This window comes from Micropterus dolomieu, linkage group LG15, assembly GCF_021292245.1.
Source record: "Micropterus dolomieu isolate WLL.071019.BEF.003 ecotype Adirondacks linkage group LG15, ASM2129224v1, whole genome shotgun sequence".
NCBI lineage: Eukaryota > Metazoa > Chordata > Actinopteri > Centrarchiformes > Centrarchidae > Micropterus > Micropterus dolomieu.
Window position 1 is genome coordinate 12,600,107 of NC_060164.1, and position 21,121 is coordinate 12,621,227.

Here is a 21,121-nt window from a genome sequence, read left to right on the forward strand (position 1 = left end):
ATTGCTTGTACACTTTTTTCTACCACATCTTTTCCTTCCCTTCGCCTCTCTATTAATGTGCTTGGACACAGAGCTCTGTGAACAGCCAGCCTCTTTAGCAATGACCTTTTGTGTCTTGCCCTCCTTGTGCAAGGTGTCAATGGTCGTCTTTTGGTCAGCTGTCAAGTCAGCAGTCTTCCCCATGATTGTGTAGCCTACAGAACTAGACTGAGAGACCATTTAAAGGCCTTTGCAGGTGTTTTTGAGTTAATTAGCTGATTAGTGTGTGGCACCAGGTGTCTTCAATATTGAACCTTTTCACAATATTCAAATTTTCCGAGATACCGATTTTGGGGTTTTCATTAGTTGTCAGTTATAATCATCACATGAACACTTGAAATATACCAGTCTGTATGGAATGAATGTATACATTATACAAGTTTCACTTTTTGAATGGAATTACTGAAATAAATCAACTTTTTGATGATATTCTAATTATATGACCAGCACCTGTATATCTTATTCATCTGTGCCACAGAGCTTTACAAAAACTGTTCAAAACACATCAGTGAGCCACATTGCAGCACTTGTTGACATGTTACTTTATTACAATGAACATGGGCACTGTAGTTTATAGAGGTGGTATTATGCTTTTTGGCTTTTTCCCTCTCCTTTATGTGCATGTAATTTTGCAAAGTGAAAAAGCCCAAAGTCCACCCCAAAGGGAGTTCCCATCTCCCACAGAAAACTCTGCTCTGAACTGCCTGAAAACAGCTTGTTTGTGGTCCAGCCGCTTCCCTCTCGTCCCTGTGACGTCACAGGGATGAAAGCTAAATGCGCCTCACTCCGACACGGCCTCAAAAACACCGGTGGAAAAACACTGAGCTACAGCACACACCTCCTCTCCCTTCCAAACACTAGCTACCCTCCAGGCAGTCAAAGGACATAATAAACTGCAAGGGGATATAAAGCTGAACCGGCTTCTCACTGACCTGCCCTTATCTTCTTCTGATTGGCTAGTAGTCTTTAACTAGGAACTGCGCATGTGCAACTCCCAACAAAGATCTTGTAGAGGTCAGATGTATCACTTCATAGCTAAAACGAAGCCTTCAACACACAGGGAGAAAAGAGGAGCTGCAGCAATGTGCAGTATGACAAAAATATGGTGTTTTTTGAAAATTAAACCATGTAAACCTGTTCTGGTACAACCCCTAAATAAGATTTTGAACCCGAAAATGAGCACAATACCACCTCTTTAATTGAGTCAGTCCCACATACACCGTCTGGCTGCTGTAAATATCAGAGCACCAAATGTGTTAATCCACCGATGAAAATAGTCCCTAACAAATGCACTCTTTATTCCAGTTTCACTAATGTTTGCAAAAAGCTACAATGTCCAGCTGTTTTATAAAATAACTAAATTGTATACAATAACTAATTGTATTTTTAATTAAATGTTATATTTGTGACCCAGTTTTAAATATATACATCTTCAGAAATAAATAGGCTTGATGCTGAGAGTAAGTGGGAATGTCCTGAATAACTACCTATATATATATATATATATGTTGATTATAAAAGAAAATAGAATAAAGCCTACATTATCCTTCATATTAAAAATGCAGCTGTGTATTTGTGTTTATATTAAGATAAAAACAAAAGCTTAATCTGGTGAACTAGTTCTGTTACTGCTAGCAGGCTTACTGGGTTTAACATTTGCACGTTACATTCAGCCAGTACTGATGTTTAGAGGTAGATAACAATATCAATATTGGAGATACTAGATTTATTTTTCATTAACACATAACATCAACAACATTTTTTGATAAGAAGCCTTTAAAATTATGTTTTGAAGAACTGCTACCTAGCCATCGGGACATTTGAAAGGTGAAAAATAAATTTGTCGGTGTTCTCTGGTGAACAAACTGTGAGATGAAGACACGGTTTCTAAGTTTCTTCGATCATTTAGATGATCATTTACATTTAGCTGACGCTTTCATCCAAAGCGACTTAGCAACTCTTCGAACATACTCTCTTTATTTTTAAACAGACATTTGGATTTCAGTAATTACATTTAATGATTACATTATGTGTAATAACATGCTCTCTCTGCCTCTTTTTCTCTCATACAAGAATTACAAGAAGACCAGTGCTTCTCTAAAGAAGGAGCTCCAGAATGGCTCTCCTGTATCAACAAATGGACATGCAAATGGGACATCATCTATGGAGTGCTCTGCACACAAGAAGCTGAGGGTCGATTGACATTTAAGAAACCGTCACCCGATTCTCACTGTAGCGTGTTAGCTAATGCTGCTAGGAGGTACAGATATCTTCTAATCTAGAATAGTCTTGCGCTCACTTGAGATGAAATAAGCCATAGCTACAAATATCCAGAGACTTTCCATGTTTTTACACACATTCCTACTAATAGTATTGAATTATTAAATTAATATAGTTAAAGGAAAACAGTACTGTAGTACGGTTGACACTGTACAATATTGCCTCCCCCAGCTTCTAAAGGAAATTCAGTCCGAAGCGAAAAGCTCTTTCTTGCTACCAAAAAACAAACACACACTTTGACTAATTCAATGATGCCTCACACACAGAAGGTCCAAAGATGAACTCTCCAGTGAGTGTGTTGGCAGCTGAGGGTTTCATCACACTCGATGACGTCTCTGTTTCAACAACCCACGAGACAATTAAAATATTACAGTGCTTATGATGGTCCTAAAATGTGTAATGCATCATCTTGTGTTTTCCTTTATGTCACTCCTGTCGGGGCTGTTGCATAATCCTAAATTGTGCCCTGTAATACTGTAAGGCATTTTAGTGACAGCTTGGAACAGCAGAAAATGCATTTGCTTTATATTTGTTGAGCAAGGTCTCCAATTTGGAATATTTAGCCATCTAATCAAAGCATAGTGTACTGCTTATGCTAGGATTCATATTTAAACCAGTAGTTGGGCAGTAGGACAGTTGTGTCGTGTTTTAGGAGCACAATATCAACTCAGTAGTTTTTATCATCCCACTTGTTACATAAATCGGTTATATCTACTGTAGCTGTATCCAGTAAATTTCATTAGAAGTTGAATTAATTAAAATTAATTAAATAAGGCGATGGCCATTAGATCTGCAGTGAAACTGCTTATTGATATTATTTAAGTAGTGAATGTAATAATACTGTATAATTAATTGCTAAATACTAAAATATTTTTATTCTGATAAAGAGAATAAAAGAGAATTAAAGCTCAGTATTGACCTTGGACACAGCAGTTGAAAAAACAATCTCACCACAAGATGCATTAAGTAGCTGTTCTGGCGCTTTTGATTGTCCCATGTTCTTCGTCAGCACATGTGATATGTTCAAAACCTCCAAAACAGCTACTAAATGAACCTTGTGGTGGAATTCTTTTGTCAAATACTATGCAGTTAATTTTATTTTTTAATCTTTACATAAATAGGGTGCCTTCTGGACCATTTGATTTGGTTTCTAATGTAGCATTTTTCACCTTTTCAGTATGCAATCACCAGATGTTCATGTTGGTCCATTTCATACTAATAATGTCAAATTCCCTGTTCAAACCCTGTGCCTGAATCTTTGTTTCTTTTTTTGGAAATACCAAATGTCCTAAACCATCATTCCTAATTTGACACATAACTGAACGCAGTGTTGTTTATCATGGAATAGCTGGGAACTATGCATTTTTGCTTTCTTAGTTAAAGAGTTAGCTTAGATGATCAATACCACTCTCATGTCTGTAAGATACGAAGCAGCACGGTAGCTTAGCTTAGCATAAAGACTGAAAACAGGGGTTAGCCTGGCTCTGTCTAAAGGTAACATAATCAGCCTACCAAAACCTCTAAAGCTCACTTCAGATCTTTTCACCATTGGACAGAGCCAGGCTAGCTGTTTCTCTATTTCTAGTCTTTATGCTAAGCTAAGCTAGCCGGCTGCTGTCTGTAGCCTTATATTACGCATACAGTTATGAGTGTGGTATCAATCTTCTCATCCAACTCCCGGCAAGAAAGCAAAAGAGCATTTTTCCAAAAACGCCCTTTTCCTTAATTTTACCATATTAACACAATTTTTTTAAGTTAAAACAACAAAGTCATTACATGAAAATTAATGTTTGTTTTTGGGTGGAGAAATAAGGTTGTGGTGATTCAACTTTTTATTCATATGTTCTTCCTGATGTTGATGTTATTTTATTTAAACGATTGCTGGAGTCCTACACAGTACATTTTGGTATAGAAAACAAAAGTACAAGGATGTTTGAATTGTGCACTCTGTAAATCTGACACCCATGCTGTAGAGCAATGTTGCACTGCTCTACCATGCTGATTCAATTTAATGAAGTACAGTATGACCTTACCCACTGAATGAGCATGACATGTGGCTCAAATGTAAAGGTGACCTAGATTCATGTTCATTGCATCAGAAATGATTGTTAAAATGTGAATAATATATACAAAGGCCCCATTTTCTCTGCATGATTAATCTGGTCCACAAAACCTGTTTAACATGCATGAACCATGTATACTCAAAAATTGAGTTATAGTTAATTTTGTTTTACATTTTCAGCTACATGCTTGCCCTGTTACAGGGCACGATTAGCATTAAATTAATACCCAAGTGATAAAGGCCAAGGAAGCATACAGGTATGTAATGAGATATCACATACATTTTATAAATAGTTTGAATAAATATATATATTTTCTGAAATCTGGGGTAAATCTGGGTTAACATGTTGTGACTCAACAGCTTTACTCACTGTAAGACATTAAAAACAAACTGAGATTGTAAATCTAGCTGTTTTCATTTCTTGAAAATTATGTAAATGCAACAAATAACATTGCTTGAAGACAAAAAAAAAAAATCTGGAGAGCAACAGAGGGTTGCTAGTTCATTGAGCCTTATAATTATATCTATTGAATGGTTTGTGAAAACAGGTTAATCAAGCTGTCGGCAATGTTAATTTGTCAGTTTAGTGCAAATAAGCAAATGTTAGCATGCTAAAACGCTAAATGAAGATGGTGAGCATAATAAAAATGCTCAACATCGGCATTGTCACTGAGGGCATGTAGCATGCTGATATTAGCATTTAGCTCAAAGCATAGCCCAACTGGCTCCAATAAATAAAATATACTATAATAGTTACAATGCATTGTCAAAGTAATGTATAATCAATTACAGAAGCTTTTTGATTTAAAGTATCAATAAATATTTTACAAAAAGTTCTTAAAGATTTGTGAGGTATTAAAAAGATACACTGATTTACCTATAGTAAAAATTAAGCTAAGTGAATGTTAACATGGGTTTGGGGAAAACAACATTTGTAAAGGCCATTACCACTTTGGTTCGAGTGATGAGATGTCTGAATAAAAATTAAGTGTTAATATAGGAAAGTAAGATTGTTATCCTTTTTTATTTCCATAATATATATATATATACACACACACACACACATACATACATACACACACACACACACACACACACATATATATATATATATATATATATATATATATATATATAAAAACAATAAACGCAACACTTTTGAACTCAAAGATCTGAAACTTTCTCTATGGACACAAAAGGCCTATTTCTCTCAAATATTTTAGTTAGTGAGCCCTTCTCCCTTGCCGAGATAATCCATCCACCTCACAGGTGTGGCATAGCAAGATGCTGATCAGACAGCATGGATATTGCACAAGTGTGCCTTAGGCTGGTCACAATAAAAGGCCACTCAAAAATGTGTGGTTTCACTGTATTGCGGGGCTCTGGGTGGGTCCGGAAACTGGACTTGGTGTGACCATCATTTGCCTCACGCAGTGCAACACTCTTACTTCGCGTAGAGTTGATCAGGTTGTTGATTGTGGCCTGTGGAATGTTGGTTCACTCCTCTTCAATGGCTGTACGAAGTTGCAGTCAGATCGAGACCCTTAGGAGGACGACGAGCATGCAGATGAGCTTCCCTGAGACGGTTCCTGACAGTTTGTGCAGAAATTCTTTGGTTATGCAAACTGATTGTTGCAGCAGCTGTCCGGGTGGCTGGTCTTAGACGATCTTGGAAGTCCTGGGCTGGTGTGGTTACATGTGGTCTGCGGTTGTGAGGCCGGTTGGATGTACTGCCAAATTCTCTGAAATGCCTTTGGAGACAGCTTATGGTAGAGAAATGAACATTCAATTCACGGGCAACAGCTGTGGTGGACATTCCAGTCAGCATGGCAATTGCACGCTCCCTCAAGACTTGCGACATCTGTGGCATTGTGCTGTGTGATGGAACTGCACATTTTCGAGTGGCCTTTTATTGTGACCAGCCTAATGCACACCTGTGCAATACCCATGCTGTCTGATCAGCATTTTGATATGCTACACCTGTGAGGTGGATGGATTATCTCGGCAAAGGAGGAGTGCTCACTAACACAGATTTTGACAGATTTGTGAACAATATTTGATTTTATTTTGTGTACATAGAGAAAGTCTTAGAGCTTTGAGTTCAGCTCATGATGAATGGGGGCAAAAACAAAAGTGCTGCGTTTATAATTTTGTTATACACAGTATATGTGTATATAAATGTTTTACTATAACTGCTAAAAAAGCTTTGAACCAATACTTCTTTATGACACAAGCCTCATAGTTCCGCTTAAAATTGTACATAAATTGGCTAAAAAAACACTTTATTCCTTTCTTGGTCCATCGATAAGTGCTCGCTCTTAGTGGAATGAGGTTGAAGTCAGCGAGAATGTTGTGACCATACATGTTTGACTCTAAAGAGGTATGCATGGATCAGGTAGCCAGTGATCAATATTGTGACAGTAGCCCACATTTACTTCCTTAAGTCCTTTCCACTTAAGTGGCATCCCTCTGACCTCCTCCTCCTCAGCACTGTGTGCAGACTTAATGCAGGGGAATGCTGTGTGTCACACAGTGCTTGCATTTGCAGGACAGAGCAACTGTTTGTGAGCTTTGGTGGCGTGTCTGCCGGCCAGCGACTAAGCTAACAATGCCTTACTCACTGATTTTCAGAGGCAATGGCCTGAGGGAGACAGAGTGGGCGGGGTGACGCTGTCGAGGTTTCTCCCTGAAAACAGCAGTGTGATTAGGATGTGTCAGTTTAATCATTTATTCATAAATTATGTGTTGGACAACTCCTTAGAGTGTGGTTCTTAAGTAGGCTTAAGTAGGCACTCCATTCATAGGTTGATCCAGTTGTCAGCATGGTGTTCAGCTCAGGCTCTTGTTTAGTCTGTCTAAATAAGTAAGTTTGGCCTTAAGGACTTAATTTATCGGGCTTCAAGTGTAAAGCGACAACAAAACTGCTAATAAGGAAAACTGTGTAAAATGCAACAGTTCATTAACAGTATAGGAAAAATGAATCAAGGACCTTGTCATCCCTGTGACCAGCAGAGACTCCAGCAAGTAACTGCCCACGAACAAAAAAAAAAAAAAATCCAGCACATAAACCCATGTAAAACCAGTGTGTCGTTTTTAGTCTGGTTTAAAACAGGTAAAAAAAACAAGATATAACGTAACTTTGCGAGCTTTAAAGGTGCTGGTAGGCACATTTTGTCAACTTCAGACACATCCAGGCTAGCTGTTTCCCTCTTTTTTTTGTCTTTTGCTAAGCTAAACCGCTGCTGGTGGTTGTAGCTTCATATTTAGCGTACAGATTTCACAGTGCTATCAATCTTCTCAGGCTTCATCACTGTGTTGCTAAAAAGGCAGCACACCGTCACCTCTGGTGATACAGAAAATCTCAAGTTATTGTAGTCATACAAATAGCAACATGCTAACATGAGTAGATTCATTTTTTGATTAATCATAAATTACTGTAAAAGACTCAATCAGAGTGGACAGCCTTTTATTTTTATCTTCCCCTATTTTTAATGTATTGCAAATTTGCAAATTGATGGCAATTTTATTAAATTCAAATTAGGATTGGACAATTAACCTCAAGCATTGAAGGCAGCAACTTTACTGCTTTGGCTTTGTTACAGATGAGAACACAGCAACGTTAACTGTCAAACATGAGTATGACAGCATCAAAGCAAAGCGGGAGCATATGAGAACCAACTTAAAATTGGCCGCAAACAAGGTTTTTTTATTGTTCTTTTATAGCTTTTTCCTCCTGAAAAACCAACAATAGTAAAAACAAGCCTCAAATCATTTTGGCCTAATCCAATACAACTTTCACATTTATTTTTTTCCCCTGCGCAAATCCTGTTTATGTGTCAATGCTTGGTTCCCAGAAAATGTAATACCTGGATTATACCCGTGTGTGTCCTCAGCAAGACAAACAATGCTGAAGTCTAAAATCACATCTGCAATGTCTTTTCACTGAGGTTGTATAACAGGATATCTAATTTTACTGTGATTTCTAAAGCCATGAGTGAACATTGATTCTAAAGAAGTGTTAGTTCTGGTAAAAATGACCTGACTGGTTACACATCACAAGCCCGAGGCTGACATTTACTTTTGTTTTAACAACACATTGTGACATAATGCCCTTCCATGCAGCATTTGTCAATACAAGTCATTCAGTTCAAACAAATCAAAACAGACAAGTAAATAAATCAAATATAAGAGCACATTCTGTTCACTGTTTATTTGAGGGAGAAAGTGCACCATGAAACAAAAACATTCATTGCTTGAAACAGGCGGGAAAGGGTGCTAATTATTTTAGCTTTCATCACATAACCATCATTTCTGAAATCAGAAAATAAGTAGATTTCTATTATGTAAACCTGAAACGAAACATGCTCACATGTAGGAAACATGAGGGTTCATATATTAACACCATAATCCAGCTGCAGCACAAAGTAAACAGGCTGAAAAGTATGCTTTGTGTTAAAATGGTGAATGGACTTTAGCTGTGGGATCATGTGCAGGTCTCCAGGCTGCCTAAAGAGGCTGCTCGGAGAAAGCAGTGTAACTCTTCACACGTGCAAAGAAGAAGGGCGTGTACATCCTGTCCAGGTCAAACGCTGTGACAACAGTTTCTCCAGTCAGCCTAAAAAAAAAACATAATTAATCTCAATTTTACGGAAGTGCATTGCATTCACCAAAGAAAAAAAAAATAGACACCCTATCTCATAATTACGAGATAAGATGTCATAATTACGAGATAAGATGTCATATCATGTTGATGACACTACAACGCTTAGTTTGTAGAAATAGGGTGTCTATTTTTTTTCCCTTTGGTAAATGCAATGCGCTTCCGTACAATTTTGAAACTAATGGGGAGATAATTTTTCTTTTCCACTTCCATCATGTCTCTTACTTATAAGTGATGTGGCAGGAGTGGTGGATCCACACCAGCTTACTGAAACTCTGACGCCCCCCAGAGGACAGATGCAGTCCCACGTGGAAGCTGTGTTCAGCCTCCGGAGGTGGGTTCCGCCTGCAGAACCGATTCCTTTGAAACTCGGCCGCTTTCTGTTAACAAATAACAGAATTCACAAGCTTAGCCATAAACTGACTGGTTAACGTTTTACTTTCTCGGCAAAGTGCAGGTGAGCGTTCATGTGTCACTCACTAATGTGCCACTATGACATTAGTATAATAATATAATTAATCTAACACTAGCTAATATTTGAATTTTAATACGCTATTGTTATGAGTAAAAGGTTCTTCTGTCATTACCTCACGATGCATGCTGGGTTATAAAGCAAAAAATTTGACAATAAATAAATCCACCCCCATTCCTGATGTGAAAAAAATAAATACTAAAAACACTGTAATGGTCAGTCAAAAGTTGTATAAGTTTTTTTCATCATTTGTTACAATTTGTTTATTTCCTGGGAGGAATTGGTTTCCATAATTATGTAATTAATTTGTATTTACTCATTCTTCAACTTTGTTAAAAAGGTTCTGTCAAACACAATCATTAAATGCAGTATGTTCTCAGTTCAGAACTAGCTGCAGTTGAAAGAAAATGTTAACATGATGAGTAAACAAATAGGTCAAAACTCCATCTGTGGTGCTATAGCCACTTTCCTATATCTTTATCCCACCCCACAAACGCCCCAAACATATTCTCACCTCCTCCTTTTTCTTGCCAACAACAGCAAAAACTTTGGTTTGATTGTCTGTCTCCTGTGACAGACGGAAATGACCGAGCAGAACAGAATCCATTCTGTAAAATGAAATGAAATTCACCCGTCATGAAAAGTGCTGCCGTTCGACGTGTGAAACAGGTTTACATGTTGCAACGTTCGTTCTAGCTGGGGACACAGAGAAGGCGTACCTGGTGTTCCTGGTACGCAAGCGAGGAACAACATACAGAGGGTCCTCGGGGGTGTTCAGCATGATGACATGGCCGTCAGGGAAGAAGCGGAGGTACCTGTGATAACCATGTCAAACCTCAGCTGTGATATCTATACAGCTCACAATCAAAAAACAATGACTGAAATCAAACATCTACCTGTAGTACTCAACGTGGTGCCAAGCCCTGTAAAATCCATCCAGCGATTCCTCTCCTTGACGAATGTATGATGTCTTGCTGATATAGACACCTGTGAAATCAAAATGAATGGAAAGCTCAACATCTAGTAAATCATCTTCATTGGATGAGTAGTGTGGTAAAAACAGAAGACTGACTCATTAGTATTGGCAGCAGCATTGGTCAGTATTATCTTTTAGTAACAAGGTTGATCCAATGTTTATTTTGGTAACATTCAGCCGATTGTTGAACCAGCAATTTGAGACATTTGGCTTTAGAACTGGTGTTTTGTGTTCTTGTGTACTGAAACCAAGCATAAGCCCAGAGGTTTCACATTTCACAAGCTTTCATCTTTCTTCTGTGACTGATAGAAACACTTCAGCGCCCTCAAAAACTCTGTGTAGACCTCCCACTGCATAGGGCAACAATGTGCAGCATGCTGAGAGCCGGTATGTCTCACAATGTTTTGCACCTGGATTTATGATTGTTACAGAACTTTTACACATTGAAGGGCTGATGATAAAGGTCGGAAAATATAAGATATCAGTACTGGTCTCAAAGTATGACAGAGCATCCTGATATTGTAATTGAAAAAATACTTAATTACCATCAAACCGGACACGAGGCCTTTGCAGGAACATCTCCCTCCAGGATTTGAAGGGCACAACTTTGGTGCAGTTCCGTCCCCACACTCTTACACAAGCTGAATGCCAAATCTCAGGGTCCCTGGAGGGAAATTAAAAGCTACTTTAACTATTGTGTAGCAACAATGCAAGGTCGCCAATTGCCAGATCCCGAGACAGCAATTTTGAGAGGCAAAACCTGATAAAAGGAAGTGGTTGTCAAACAAGCTGTCACACATATCTGTTATGGTGCTTTCAGACCAAAAGCAAAGCGAGCGTTTGGGGCGATGAGTTTACATACAAAGTCAATGCAAAAACGCTTAGAGAACTGTACATATCGTACGTCACCGATAGCTTCAGAGCGTTGTGTGGAGAGGGCCAGGCAGAGTGGGCGATTGAAAATCTGCAGGCCGGCTGAGAGCTGCTAAACTTGGGCTAGAGGAGCAGGGAGCAGCACTCCAACTTTTGGACAAATAAACACTTGTGGTCGGACTGGATTATGCTCTGACAACTACGCCGTTTGCTCGTGGGAGGAGCTCGGAGTAAACTGCTTTTATTAAATTAGCTTTTTACTTTAGGTTTTGGAATTACAACTTTAATTTATCTTCACTCGAGCTTCTCAGCAGCTAGATTCCGTGCACATCCGTTGTTGTTAGCGTCGTTTGGCACTATTTCATATTTATATAAAAACCGGACAAAACTGGACATTGCTGGGAGAAAAGAAAGCGAGGAAGTTGAACTACCTGGTGAGTTCAGAAAACATGTGTATGTAACTTTATTCCAGCTGTCGTCGTACTTTACTGTGACCAAGTTAGCATAGCCCTGATCAATCCAAACTCCATTCAGAATACAAACATTTTAGAAGTTGTTGTCCTGCTGTCTTGCTGACAGACATGACAAAGCATGAATTCATATGTTTAACAAATCTTCATCATATTGTAGTTATTTCGGCATCAGTTTGATCCGTTTATTGCTATTTAATCACAGCAAAATGTTGATTTTGGGTTCATACAGCTGTAGTAATGGTATATTTTCGGGTTATCGCGTTGTGTGTGAACACTCCAGGGATGTCCAGCGATAAAACCCCCGCGAGGTAAGCGTTGCGTGGATTAAATTCGTGTTTGGTCTGAATGCACAGTTATGACGGAGGAGCTGACCTTGCACAAATGTAAAACCCACGGCAAACCAAAGAGAGCTGCTCCAGGGCTCGCATGTCCAGATCACTCGACACGACCCAACGGAATATGTACATCAGGATTTCCCGCGGCAAGGCTGCAGTCAAATAAAACAGGAAACAAATGAGTTATAAATAAATAACACAAGTTGATAGTGAGTTTAGAAATGTTCTCATAAAAATAACAGATTTTTACCTGAAATATGCATCTGAGTCATGTCCAACTCAGGAGTGCAGATCTTTGGAAAGGAGCTTTCCAGATTGAGCTCCTGCTCAAAGTAGGAAAGCAGATCCTCAATCTCACCGTCAACATCATTATCCTCCATGCTGCAATAAAAACACAAATGTTCACTTTAAGAAGTGAGAAAATTCACCTTCCAGATGTAAGCAAGGACCTAGGAAACATCTGTTTACTGTGTGAATGGGTCACCACACAGTATCAATCCTGGGTGTGACTGTTGAGCTTTGATGTAAGTGAACATCTGTTCTCCACCAAACTTAACAAAAATATAACTAGTTTCAATTTAGTAACCCTTTAGTTAATGACAGATAATTATAGTGCTCTCAGCCATGACTGTAAGCTGACAAAGACACTTTGATTATTAAAGACGAAGATGCTGAATTAACTTTTCTTTTTTTAAATAGAGGTTACAAAGAAATAATTCCTCTTTCATTTAAAAACAACATTGCAACAAGCACTTTAGTGTCTGAAAAACTCTACTCAACTCTATGATACTCATATCAATGAGGTAAGTTTAAGCTATAGATTGTAATCTGTGTTTTAAGAGATCATACTTTCTAAACACAGACCTTTCCCCGCATGTTTAAACATTGCAGACTAAGATTTAATTAATCAATCCATGTCTGCCAATACTACAAAATAACAAGCAGCTTACTAGTTTCCTCCAACTCGGTCTGCGTCAGGAGGACGGCTGTAGTTGATTTTAAACTCAATGTCAGGCACAAGCTGCATAGCCATGCGATAGAACTTGATAGCTGCAAGTAAAGAGGTCAACTTATACATTAACAAGAAAATTAAACCGAAGTGCTCAATCAATCCAATCACCTGTTTTTTGTTTGTCATACAGAAATTACAATACCATATGGGTGGCAATTAAACATTCTCAGTTAATATCAATGGAAATTAAATGACACCTGGACAGTTGAAAAGCGTTCACATTCCATTTAAGATGACTGATGTTTAGAAATGACTATATTATTAAAGAAAGTCTGATTAGATTTAGCGTCTTCCACAAGATTACTCTGAACTAACCATGCCATTTGTCTTCTTCCTAAAGAACTAGTTTTTTTTGTGATTAACCGAACATTTCTGCCTTTTCCTGGTGATTTTGATCACCATATATCCTACATACATACCCTCATAGACGGCTCCATTCTGCTCTTCCTGAACAGCTCTCAAGAACAGCTCTGTGGCCTGAGGGAAGATGGCTCATGTCAGTCATTCAGCAGGGCTGTGAAAGTCAGTAACAGCCCTCTACAATACATCACGAGTACATGACCTGGTGAAATCACTTCACAACTTACTTTTTCCTCCCGAGCACTGTCCTGTGTCCTCTTAAGACCTTTAGCTCGCAGCAGTCGGTCACTCAATCCACTTGCTCCACAGCTCGGTTTCAGTTCAGACATCCACTGAGCTCTGAACGCATTGAGCTGCAGCTGCAATTCAATTAAAGATTTACTAGGTGTCAAAACAAAGTCCTGAGCTTCTTACTATAACAGCAGGGTTTGAAAAGAACCGAATCAGAACCATGTAAAATAGACCAAATCAAACTCTACTTTGGTTCAGAAGTGGGTAGTAACGAGTCACATTTAATCTTTCACATGTACTCAAGGAATCTTTTTTTGAATAAACTGTACTTGTCAAAGTAGTTTTAATGCATCGCAATTTTCCTCTGCTACCTTTAGATACATTTATCGTGCTATTTTTTTATTTATTTACCGCAGTCAAGCCTCCGCATGATTCTGTTAGAGCAGAATAATGGCAGATGCTACAGCATGGTAGTATGGCTTTCAAATAATAAAAGCTAATTTAGTGCACTGTGCAGCCAGCCCCGTCTCATCCCAGGGTGTCTGAAGCGTTGGTATCGGACGCCCTGGGATGAGACCATGTTGGTGCAGCGGGTTTCGATCGTGAAGTCAGAAGGCTACACCACGCTGACACTGAGCTGACAGAGAGCAGTGTCTGTTGTGTTAATGTTAATACGTTTAATAATAAATAGCTACACACAGTATATCATGCTGAAAAACTCCTCCTGCTTTCTGTCTTATTGGAAATATTCAAGCTAACAGTGTACAAGCAGTCTGCATTTAACTAGGCATGCTCATTGGTGAAGCCACATGTCATTTTATGTGGATGTGACAGATATAATGTTTCAACCACAGATAATCTTCCTCAGGTAAAAGTGAAGAAGTGAACACACCTGTACTACTAGGCAATACATTATTAAACATCACAGAATTATCTACAAAATTGACTTTTTTGCCAAATCATAACTTTATATCGGGGACAACAAGAAAATAATTTATATTTTTAACAATCTTTACTTATTAGAGTACGAAAAGGCTATAATATTAATTTTATATTTTGTAATCAAACTTGAGAGCTAAAGACTAGAAATATTGTCCTGTTATAAATGGGGCAGGTTATCTAATCAGGTGTATGTTCGCTTCTTCACCTTTACCCGAGAGAGACCATCTGAAATCATTCAAGTCACATCCGCATCAAATAAAAGACTACGGGAAAAAGACCCATTGTTTTTTTTTTCTTAAGTTAATCACAAAGTTACTCACAACTGAAGTAAATTTTTTTAGTAATACTTTTGTACTCTTACTCAAGTAGTTATTTTGATGACCACTTTTACTTCTAAAGTACTTGTTTTTGCAAACAGTACTTTTACTTGATTACAGTTTTGGGCTACTCTACCCACCTCTGCCAAAATGAAGACTGTTGATATTTATTTTACTTTTTCCAAAAGAATCACAAAATATCAACCTTTGGAAAAAAAAAAGGTTTATGTTTCTTTTTTTTTAGTTTTCTTTTTGTGCTTAAATAACTTTACAAGATTCAAAAACAGAAATAGAAACAGCAAAACAGGAGTCACTACACGGTGAGTTGTGTCAATCTACATTTTCAACAGTGTTGTAACTTCAAGCCAATGCAAACACTTACTGAGGAAGGACCAGTGATCTACCAGTGTTGGAAACACACACACAGTATGACAAGTGCAGTCTTAGTTTAGAGTCACTACATGTAATTGTGTTACGACACATGCTGTATTTGAACTGCACAGACAGATTTGACACTTTTACTCATGAGGTCATTTAACTATCGGTTGAAATTGATTAAGTGTAGCTCGCTGGCTTGGTGCAGAGTCTGAACTTGCTGGAAGTGAATTCCAAAACCAGTGTTTTGATTAGACTTTTTTTAACTACCCCCAAGTTAAAGATTAGTGTTCACATGTACCAAACTCTTGGTAAAAAAAATGTTTCAAGTCTAGAAAAACCTCTCAAATCATGCAAAGTGACTTAAAATGAATGATTAATTTTACTATGAGGGGTGTGTTGTTGTGTTGAGCTGCTTAAGCCTTTTCCTCAGTAGCTCCTGTTGGGACTACAGAGGTAACCAATGAATACATTTCTGGTGTAGTGGTATGATCGCAGAGTCTATTTGAGCACAATATTTATTTAACCTTTATTTGTTTATAGAGGGCAGGTTGGGTGAGCATACATGCTACTTTAAGGGAGCACCCAGTTAACAGTTTAGTAGAACAACAGAAACAAATAAAAATACAAAACAGAGTCAAAAAAGAATTAACATCAAAACAGACCAAACAAATATTGTTCTCACGTCCTGATGGGCTTAGAGATTTGTGCAGTTGCCATTAATACAACCAATAATTTAGAAAATATTAATCAGGATTTATGTCCATAGACGATTTCTCACCTGAAGGTTCGGGTCATCTAAATCTTCATCCTCTATCGAACCTCCCATATCTGTATTCTCTTCAGCCTATACAAAGAAGAAGTGAAGTATTAGTTAAATTCATCACAGGAGCTTTTTTTTAAACTCAAAACCTGTTACTACTGTGGTTGGGGCCAAGTCATGGCGGGAAGCTTCCAGTCAGCAAATTGAGGCGAATGCGGAATTCCCTTAAACCTGCATTCTATTGAACGGCCAGCAGGGGGCGACTCTTCTGGTTGCAAAAAGAAGCTCCAATAGAAATAATGGTAAAATTACCCTACTTCTTAGCTGATATATTACCTCAGAAAACACTATCATAATGAGTTTATGGTCTCAATCGCTAGTTTTAAGTCTTCTTCAATACAACATGTTGTTCATTTAGTAAATTGTGGTCCCATTTAGAGGAAAATAGATAATAAAGCAGAGTATGCTTCAGGGCGGGATTATCTATGATGATGTCGTTGCCATGGTGACCTGTCAATCAGGCTACAGTGACCATGTACCCACGGCACTGTGCAAATTTAACCCTCTCTGTTGAAAAAGCTTATTAGGAGTTGGCTGTTCTCTTTCTCTGGTGAGTACATTTAGTTTTAAGACTGTTGTTCGCTAGACAAAATTATCAGCCCTGTTAAAATGACAGTTAACGTGAATTACAGATGCACCTGCCTAAGCAAGCTAGCTACACAAACGGCCGTTAGCTCCACCGTCTTGTCCAAATATGGTCACGTCCGGTGCCACTGGTTGCAAAAAATCAACATGGCGACACCCTATTGGCCAAACTCGAGGCTTCAATGTTGGGCGGTTTATTCGTTTTCTGCCCTTACTAAGACTTCCCCCTTTTTCTAACTATGTACATGACAGCTACAGTAACTGGGGCACTGAATTTGATTAATTTACTGTTTTTCAGACCACAAATCAGAGAAGAATTAGGTTGGCCTCACTGATTACTAAGAGGTGTCATGATTTTGATTCAAAATGGAAAAATCAAATGAAGTGAGCTTTCGATTTCTAACTTCAAAATCAAAAGAAGGATCAGCGATTTTCCTGGTATTGTTTTTTCTCTCCACTCCAGCCATAAAAACCCAGAATAACTAACTAAATAGAAACCCTACAACTTCAAAGACAACAAAAAACACAACTTTATTCACTGATTTTGGTGAAACTGGATAATATTTAATGTAGAAATTAACTTGGTGATTTACAGTTTCCTGATGGAATGACAGTTTTACTTGTTGCTAAACTAACCAGTACAAAAACTTAACAGACATAATTAGTTGCAGCCCTAGAAGAGACCCTTGTTGTGCTTTAGCGTCCCCTACATTTGGCATAACAGCAGTGTGTAGTGTGACTTTATCTATTTCTGGTCAGGCTGTAATGACACCACTCCTACTGTGTTTTACAATAAAATGTCCATTTGGCCACCGTGAATCTACTCAGCCTGAAATCCAACTTCAAAAACAGTGGATGCAGGAGGGCTGGTTGTAGTAGCTTACTAATAACACACTATAAATTAAATGCATTTCAGGTAGCATAAGGTTTGCAGCTGGGCTATCTGTATGCCAAAGTGAAAGATAAAACATGATGGGCTATTTGGTTCCTCCTCTTGCACATTGCATACACCCAATTATCAGGTCAATAAATTTAAGTTAACATAGTTCTATTTTGCACCCTCTTTTATGGAGCAATGTACTGCATATCTTGTTGTGTTGATATTGTACATTTAGGTTTTTTTTCTTACTAAACTGTGAGAAATATACGGATGTATGAACGGTTTTCTTTGAAAAAATAAATATGTATCCTGAGTTTATCCATCTCCCCGATCCTCAGAAACTGCCACATCTAAATGGGGAGAAAGGTCAGTGTGCAGTATTAGCTGCAAAATATGTTGAGTGTTGTGAACACTAAGATAAACAAGCTGTGTAGTAAATGTTTCTAAGAAGCATTCTAACAGCTGTTATTGTTATTTAATGCCTTGTATATGTTGTACTTGATTCAATTGTTGATATTGCATATTATTGCAGATTTATTGCTACAGATAAGTTTCAGATCAGTCATACCAAAAGCCTTTTTAAAATTTTTATTACCTGTATTACACATTGTTTTGTCACTCCACATTTCACTGTACAAACTGTGTGTGACGATTATATACCACTTAACTTTACTGATCACCTGTCAAAAACACATGTAGTTTTAGTTATGGGAAATACGGCAAAGACAAGAGTGCTTGGATTATAATGAGCTTATTGAAATGTGCCCAAAATTGTTCAATAAACTTGACTGCCAACTAATCTCATTCAGAGACTCGCTTTTGGCATCAACACACGAATGATCCACACACAGGTAACGTTAACTTAGGTTCATGCTAACGTTACCTCAATAAAGATTAATTCAATCTTATACCAGAAGGTCGTTAATTTAATGGCAAGTCGCAAATGAAAGATTTTAGGGTTTGAAAACGAATAAACCCCTGAAGAGGCACTTGGAGCCGTGTAGTATCAAGTGAACTTCAGGAAGGCAGGTGACGACGTTAGCTACGTTAGCTAGCTAACGTTAGCTAGCTGCCCACAACACGCATCTCTCCGATTAACGTGCAAAAACACGGTGACCCACCATGACAGCGTGGCCAGCAGGTCTCCTCTGATATCCTACAAGCGGTCAACACGAGCGTTTACAGTTCACGGTCGGAGAAACGGACGACACAACAGACATATTTACGAGCCCGCAGGAACGCGGCCATTTCGCCGAGTAGCACGGAGCTTCCGTGACACAGGAAGTCCGCAAGTGTGTCGAAGTTGGAAAGAGAGGGAGAGGGAGAGGAGAAAGGCGCCCTGCTCCGCTTTAAAGTGACCTGTACCTGTGTGAGTGTGTGATATTGTGTGTGTGTGTGTGTGTGTGTTAGAGAGAGAGAGAGAGCTACAGCCTCTTAAACTTCCCGATCACATACTATGAGGAAAAACAATGGTCCTTTCCTGAGAGATGAGATGACGTTAGAGATGTTTGGCTTAATTTAAATTAATGTGCAGGTAAAAGAGTCAATTTTCAGAAACAAACATTCTTAAAATGAATAAATCACCAATTTGATAGAGTGCACAATAACAAAACATGGTTCATTAACATTTTCAAACATCTGAGATATCAAAACCACCCAACACCCATTTGACTGATATTCTCTGGAGTAGGCTACACACAAAAAACACGATTTAGGAAAATAAATAAAAAGGGATTTTGTTTTTACTAATGAACCTTTTAGGCCTATATGGAGGATGAAAATATTTTTATCCATCAATGAATAAATTTATGAATCAATGCTGAAATAAATATAACAATAAACATTCTAATAAATAAAATAATGTTCAACTAAATAAAAGCTGACATGAATAAATGCATACTTAAATTGTTATGGCTGGGGTTTAGAACCATAGGGGAAGCATTAAGAGATTAACAAAGGGGATTCTTTTTTAACAGATTAATTTTTCTTAACAAATTTAACAAAAATGTGTTTGATTTTAACCAATGACATTGGCAGGGAAACGTGCTGCCTGATTAAGATAGTACTAAATAAACAAAGACTCCTATGTAACACAAGGTGGTGCCAGTGGTGAGGGAGCCTGCAGGCGCCATGGGGTTTGGGCTGGTGTTATATAACTTGGAGACTGTAGCCAGCTGCCTACAGTTCCTTGATGGTCTCCAGCACCAAATGCACACACAAGGCTTGGCTGTTGCCCTGGAGCTGTCTCAAATGATATAATAAATTATATTAATTACCCAGAAAATTAGAAATTAGGGTTATTGCCAAGTAGGTTTAAACCTACAAAGAATTTGCTTTGGTATATTGGTGCAAAAGAACAAACATAGTTAGTAGAAAACACAAATAAAGATGACATCAAGAAGCATGCATGAAATATAAAAGTGAGTGTACAAAATAATAAATATTGTTCAATGACTGTTATTTCAATGAAAGAGCTGTGCAGTTTGTGCAGGAATGTGCAAATGTTCACAGTTTCACACCTTCCTGTAATGTTCCCTAAAGGTTCCCATTTGGGTAATTTTTCAGAAAATCATGTTGACCAAAGTCACATGTTGTTTTGACCAGCCAACAATCCAAGAGCCAAATATATTCTTTAATCTACAATTTTATAAAAAAGAGAAAGGCAGCAAATCCTCATGTTTGAGAAGTTGGACCCAACACATTTTTGTCATTGTTGCTTGAAAAAAATATATAAATTGATTATCCAAAATTGTGTCTGATTCATTTCCTATCAGTTAAATAATTGATTCAGCCCTAATAAAATATTGTAAATAATGTTATAATAAAAAACATTTTTTTCTCCTTTTTTTGCTCAGGTTCATAAGGAGACAGTTACCCCTCATTATATATGTTATTATTCATCACTGGAATAGGTGGTCAACAGTTTTCACCCCCAAACTACTGGTTAATCATCTTAAATTTTAACCATCGATTTGCAAATGTCCAAAACAACAGGCACTTACAATAAATTAAAACTTTCCCTCAAAAGCAATGACTGATGTCTTCCTGAGTGTCGCCACAATGAAAATTATTGAAATGAAATGAATCAAACTCTCAGGGTTAAAAAAAAGCTGCAACAATATTGTCGAATAGCAGCAATTTATTTGCAAACTAAAGACTAGTTCTGCAAGTGTAGACTAGTCGGTGTAAACAGCTGATTTGGCCAGATAGGCATACTTCAGGGCATTTTTCTTTTCTCTAACAGTTGTTTAGCCAGTGTACATTGCAGACTAAGATTTTAAAAGCGAAATTGCAGTTATCCTGAAAAAACTTGTATCTGCTAATGGTCAAATTTGGGAAATCACAGAAAACAGCCTTGTTTTAGTCAGAAAACTTTGGATAACATGTACACCAGTAACAGTTAGCTACATTTCACTGCTTTTTGTT

At 37.9% G+C, this 21,121-nt stretch overlaps 2 protein-coding genes across 2 annotated transcripts in view; one reads left to right on the top strand and one right to left on the bottom strand.

Moving 5' to 3' along the window:
* The window catches only part of elovl5 (ELOVL fatty acid elongase 5), a 46,308-nt gene extending 41,524 nt beyond the window's left edge, over positions 1–4,784 (top strand). Inside the window, exon 8 of the mRNA XM_046070351.1 lies at positions 2,113–4,784. Coding sequence (XP_045926307.1) covers positions 2,113–2,241 — 129 coding nt within the window. The 3' untranslated portion in view covers positions 2,242–4,784. The remainder of the gene's footprint in view (positions 1–2,112) is intronic.
* Positions 4,785–8,576: 3,792 nt separating this feature from the next.
* fbxo9 (F-box protein 9) lies at positions 8,577–19,011 on the bottom strand. The gene is made up of 13 exons (XM_046070337.1): positions 18,817–19,011; positions 16,189–16,254; positions 13,770–13,901; positions 13,602–13,659; positions 13,121–13,220; positions 12,421–12,551; positions 12,208–12,322; positions 11,035–11,153; positions 10,410–10,500; positions 10,233–10,328; positions 10,028–10,121; positions 9,267–9,421; positions 8,577–8,996 (listed from the first exon to the last, which is right to left on the bottom strand). The coding sequence occupies exons 1-13, from the start codon at positions 18,817–18,819 to the stop codon at positions 8,888–8,890; spliced, it is 1,269 nt and encodes a 422-aa protein (XP_045926293.1). The 5' UTR covers positions 18,820–19,011; the 3' UTR covers positions 8,577–8,887.
* Between the last annotated feature and the right edge of the window lie 2,110 nt (positions 19,012–21,121).

Coding starts and splice junctions, on each gene's coding strand:
- fbxo9 (XM_046070337.1), bottom strand. Junction 13,221..13,601: donor GAATGGAGCCGTCTATGAGG/GTATGTATGTAG, acceptor CTTTACTTGCAG/CTATCAAGTTCTATCGCATG. Junction 12,552..13,120: donor GACCGAGTTGGAGGAAACTA/GTAAGCTGCTTG, acceptor TTTTTATTGCAG/CATGGAGGATAATGATGTTG.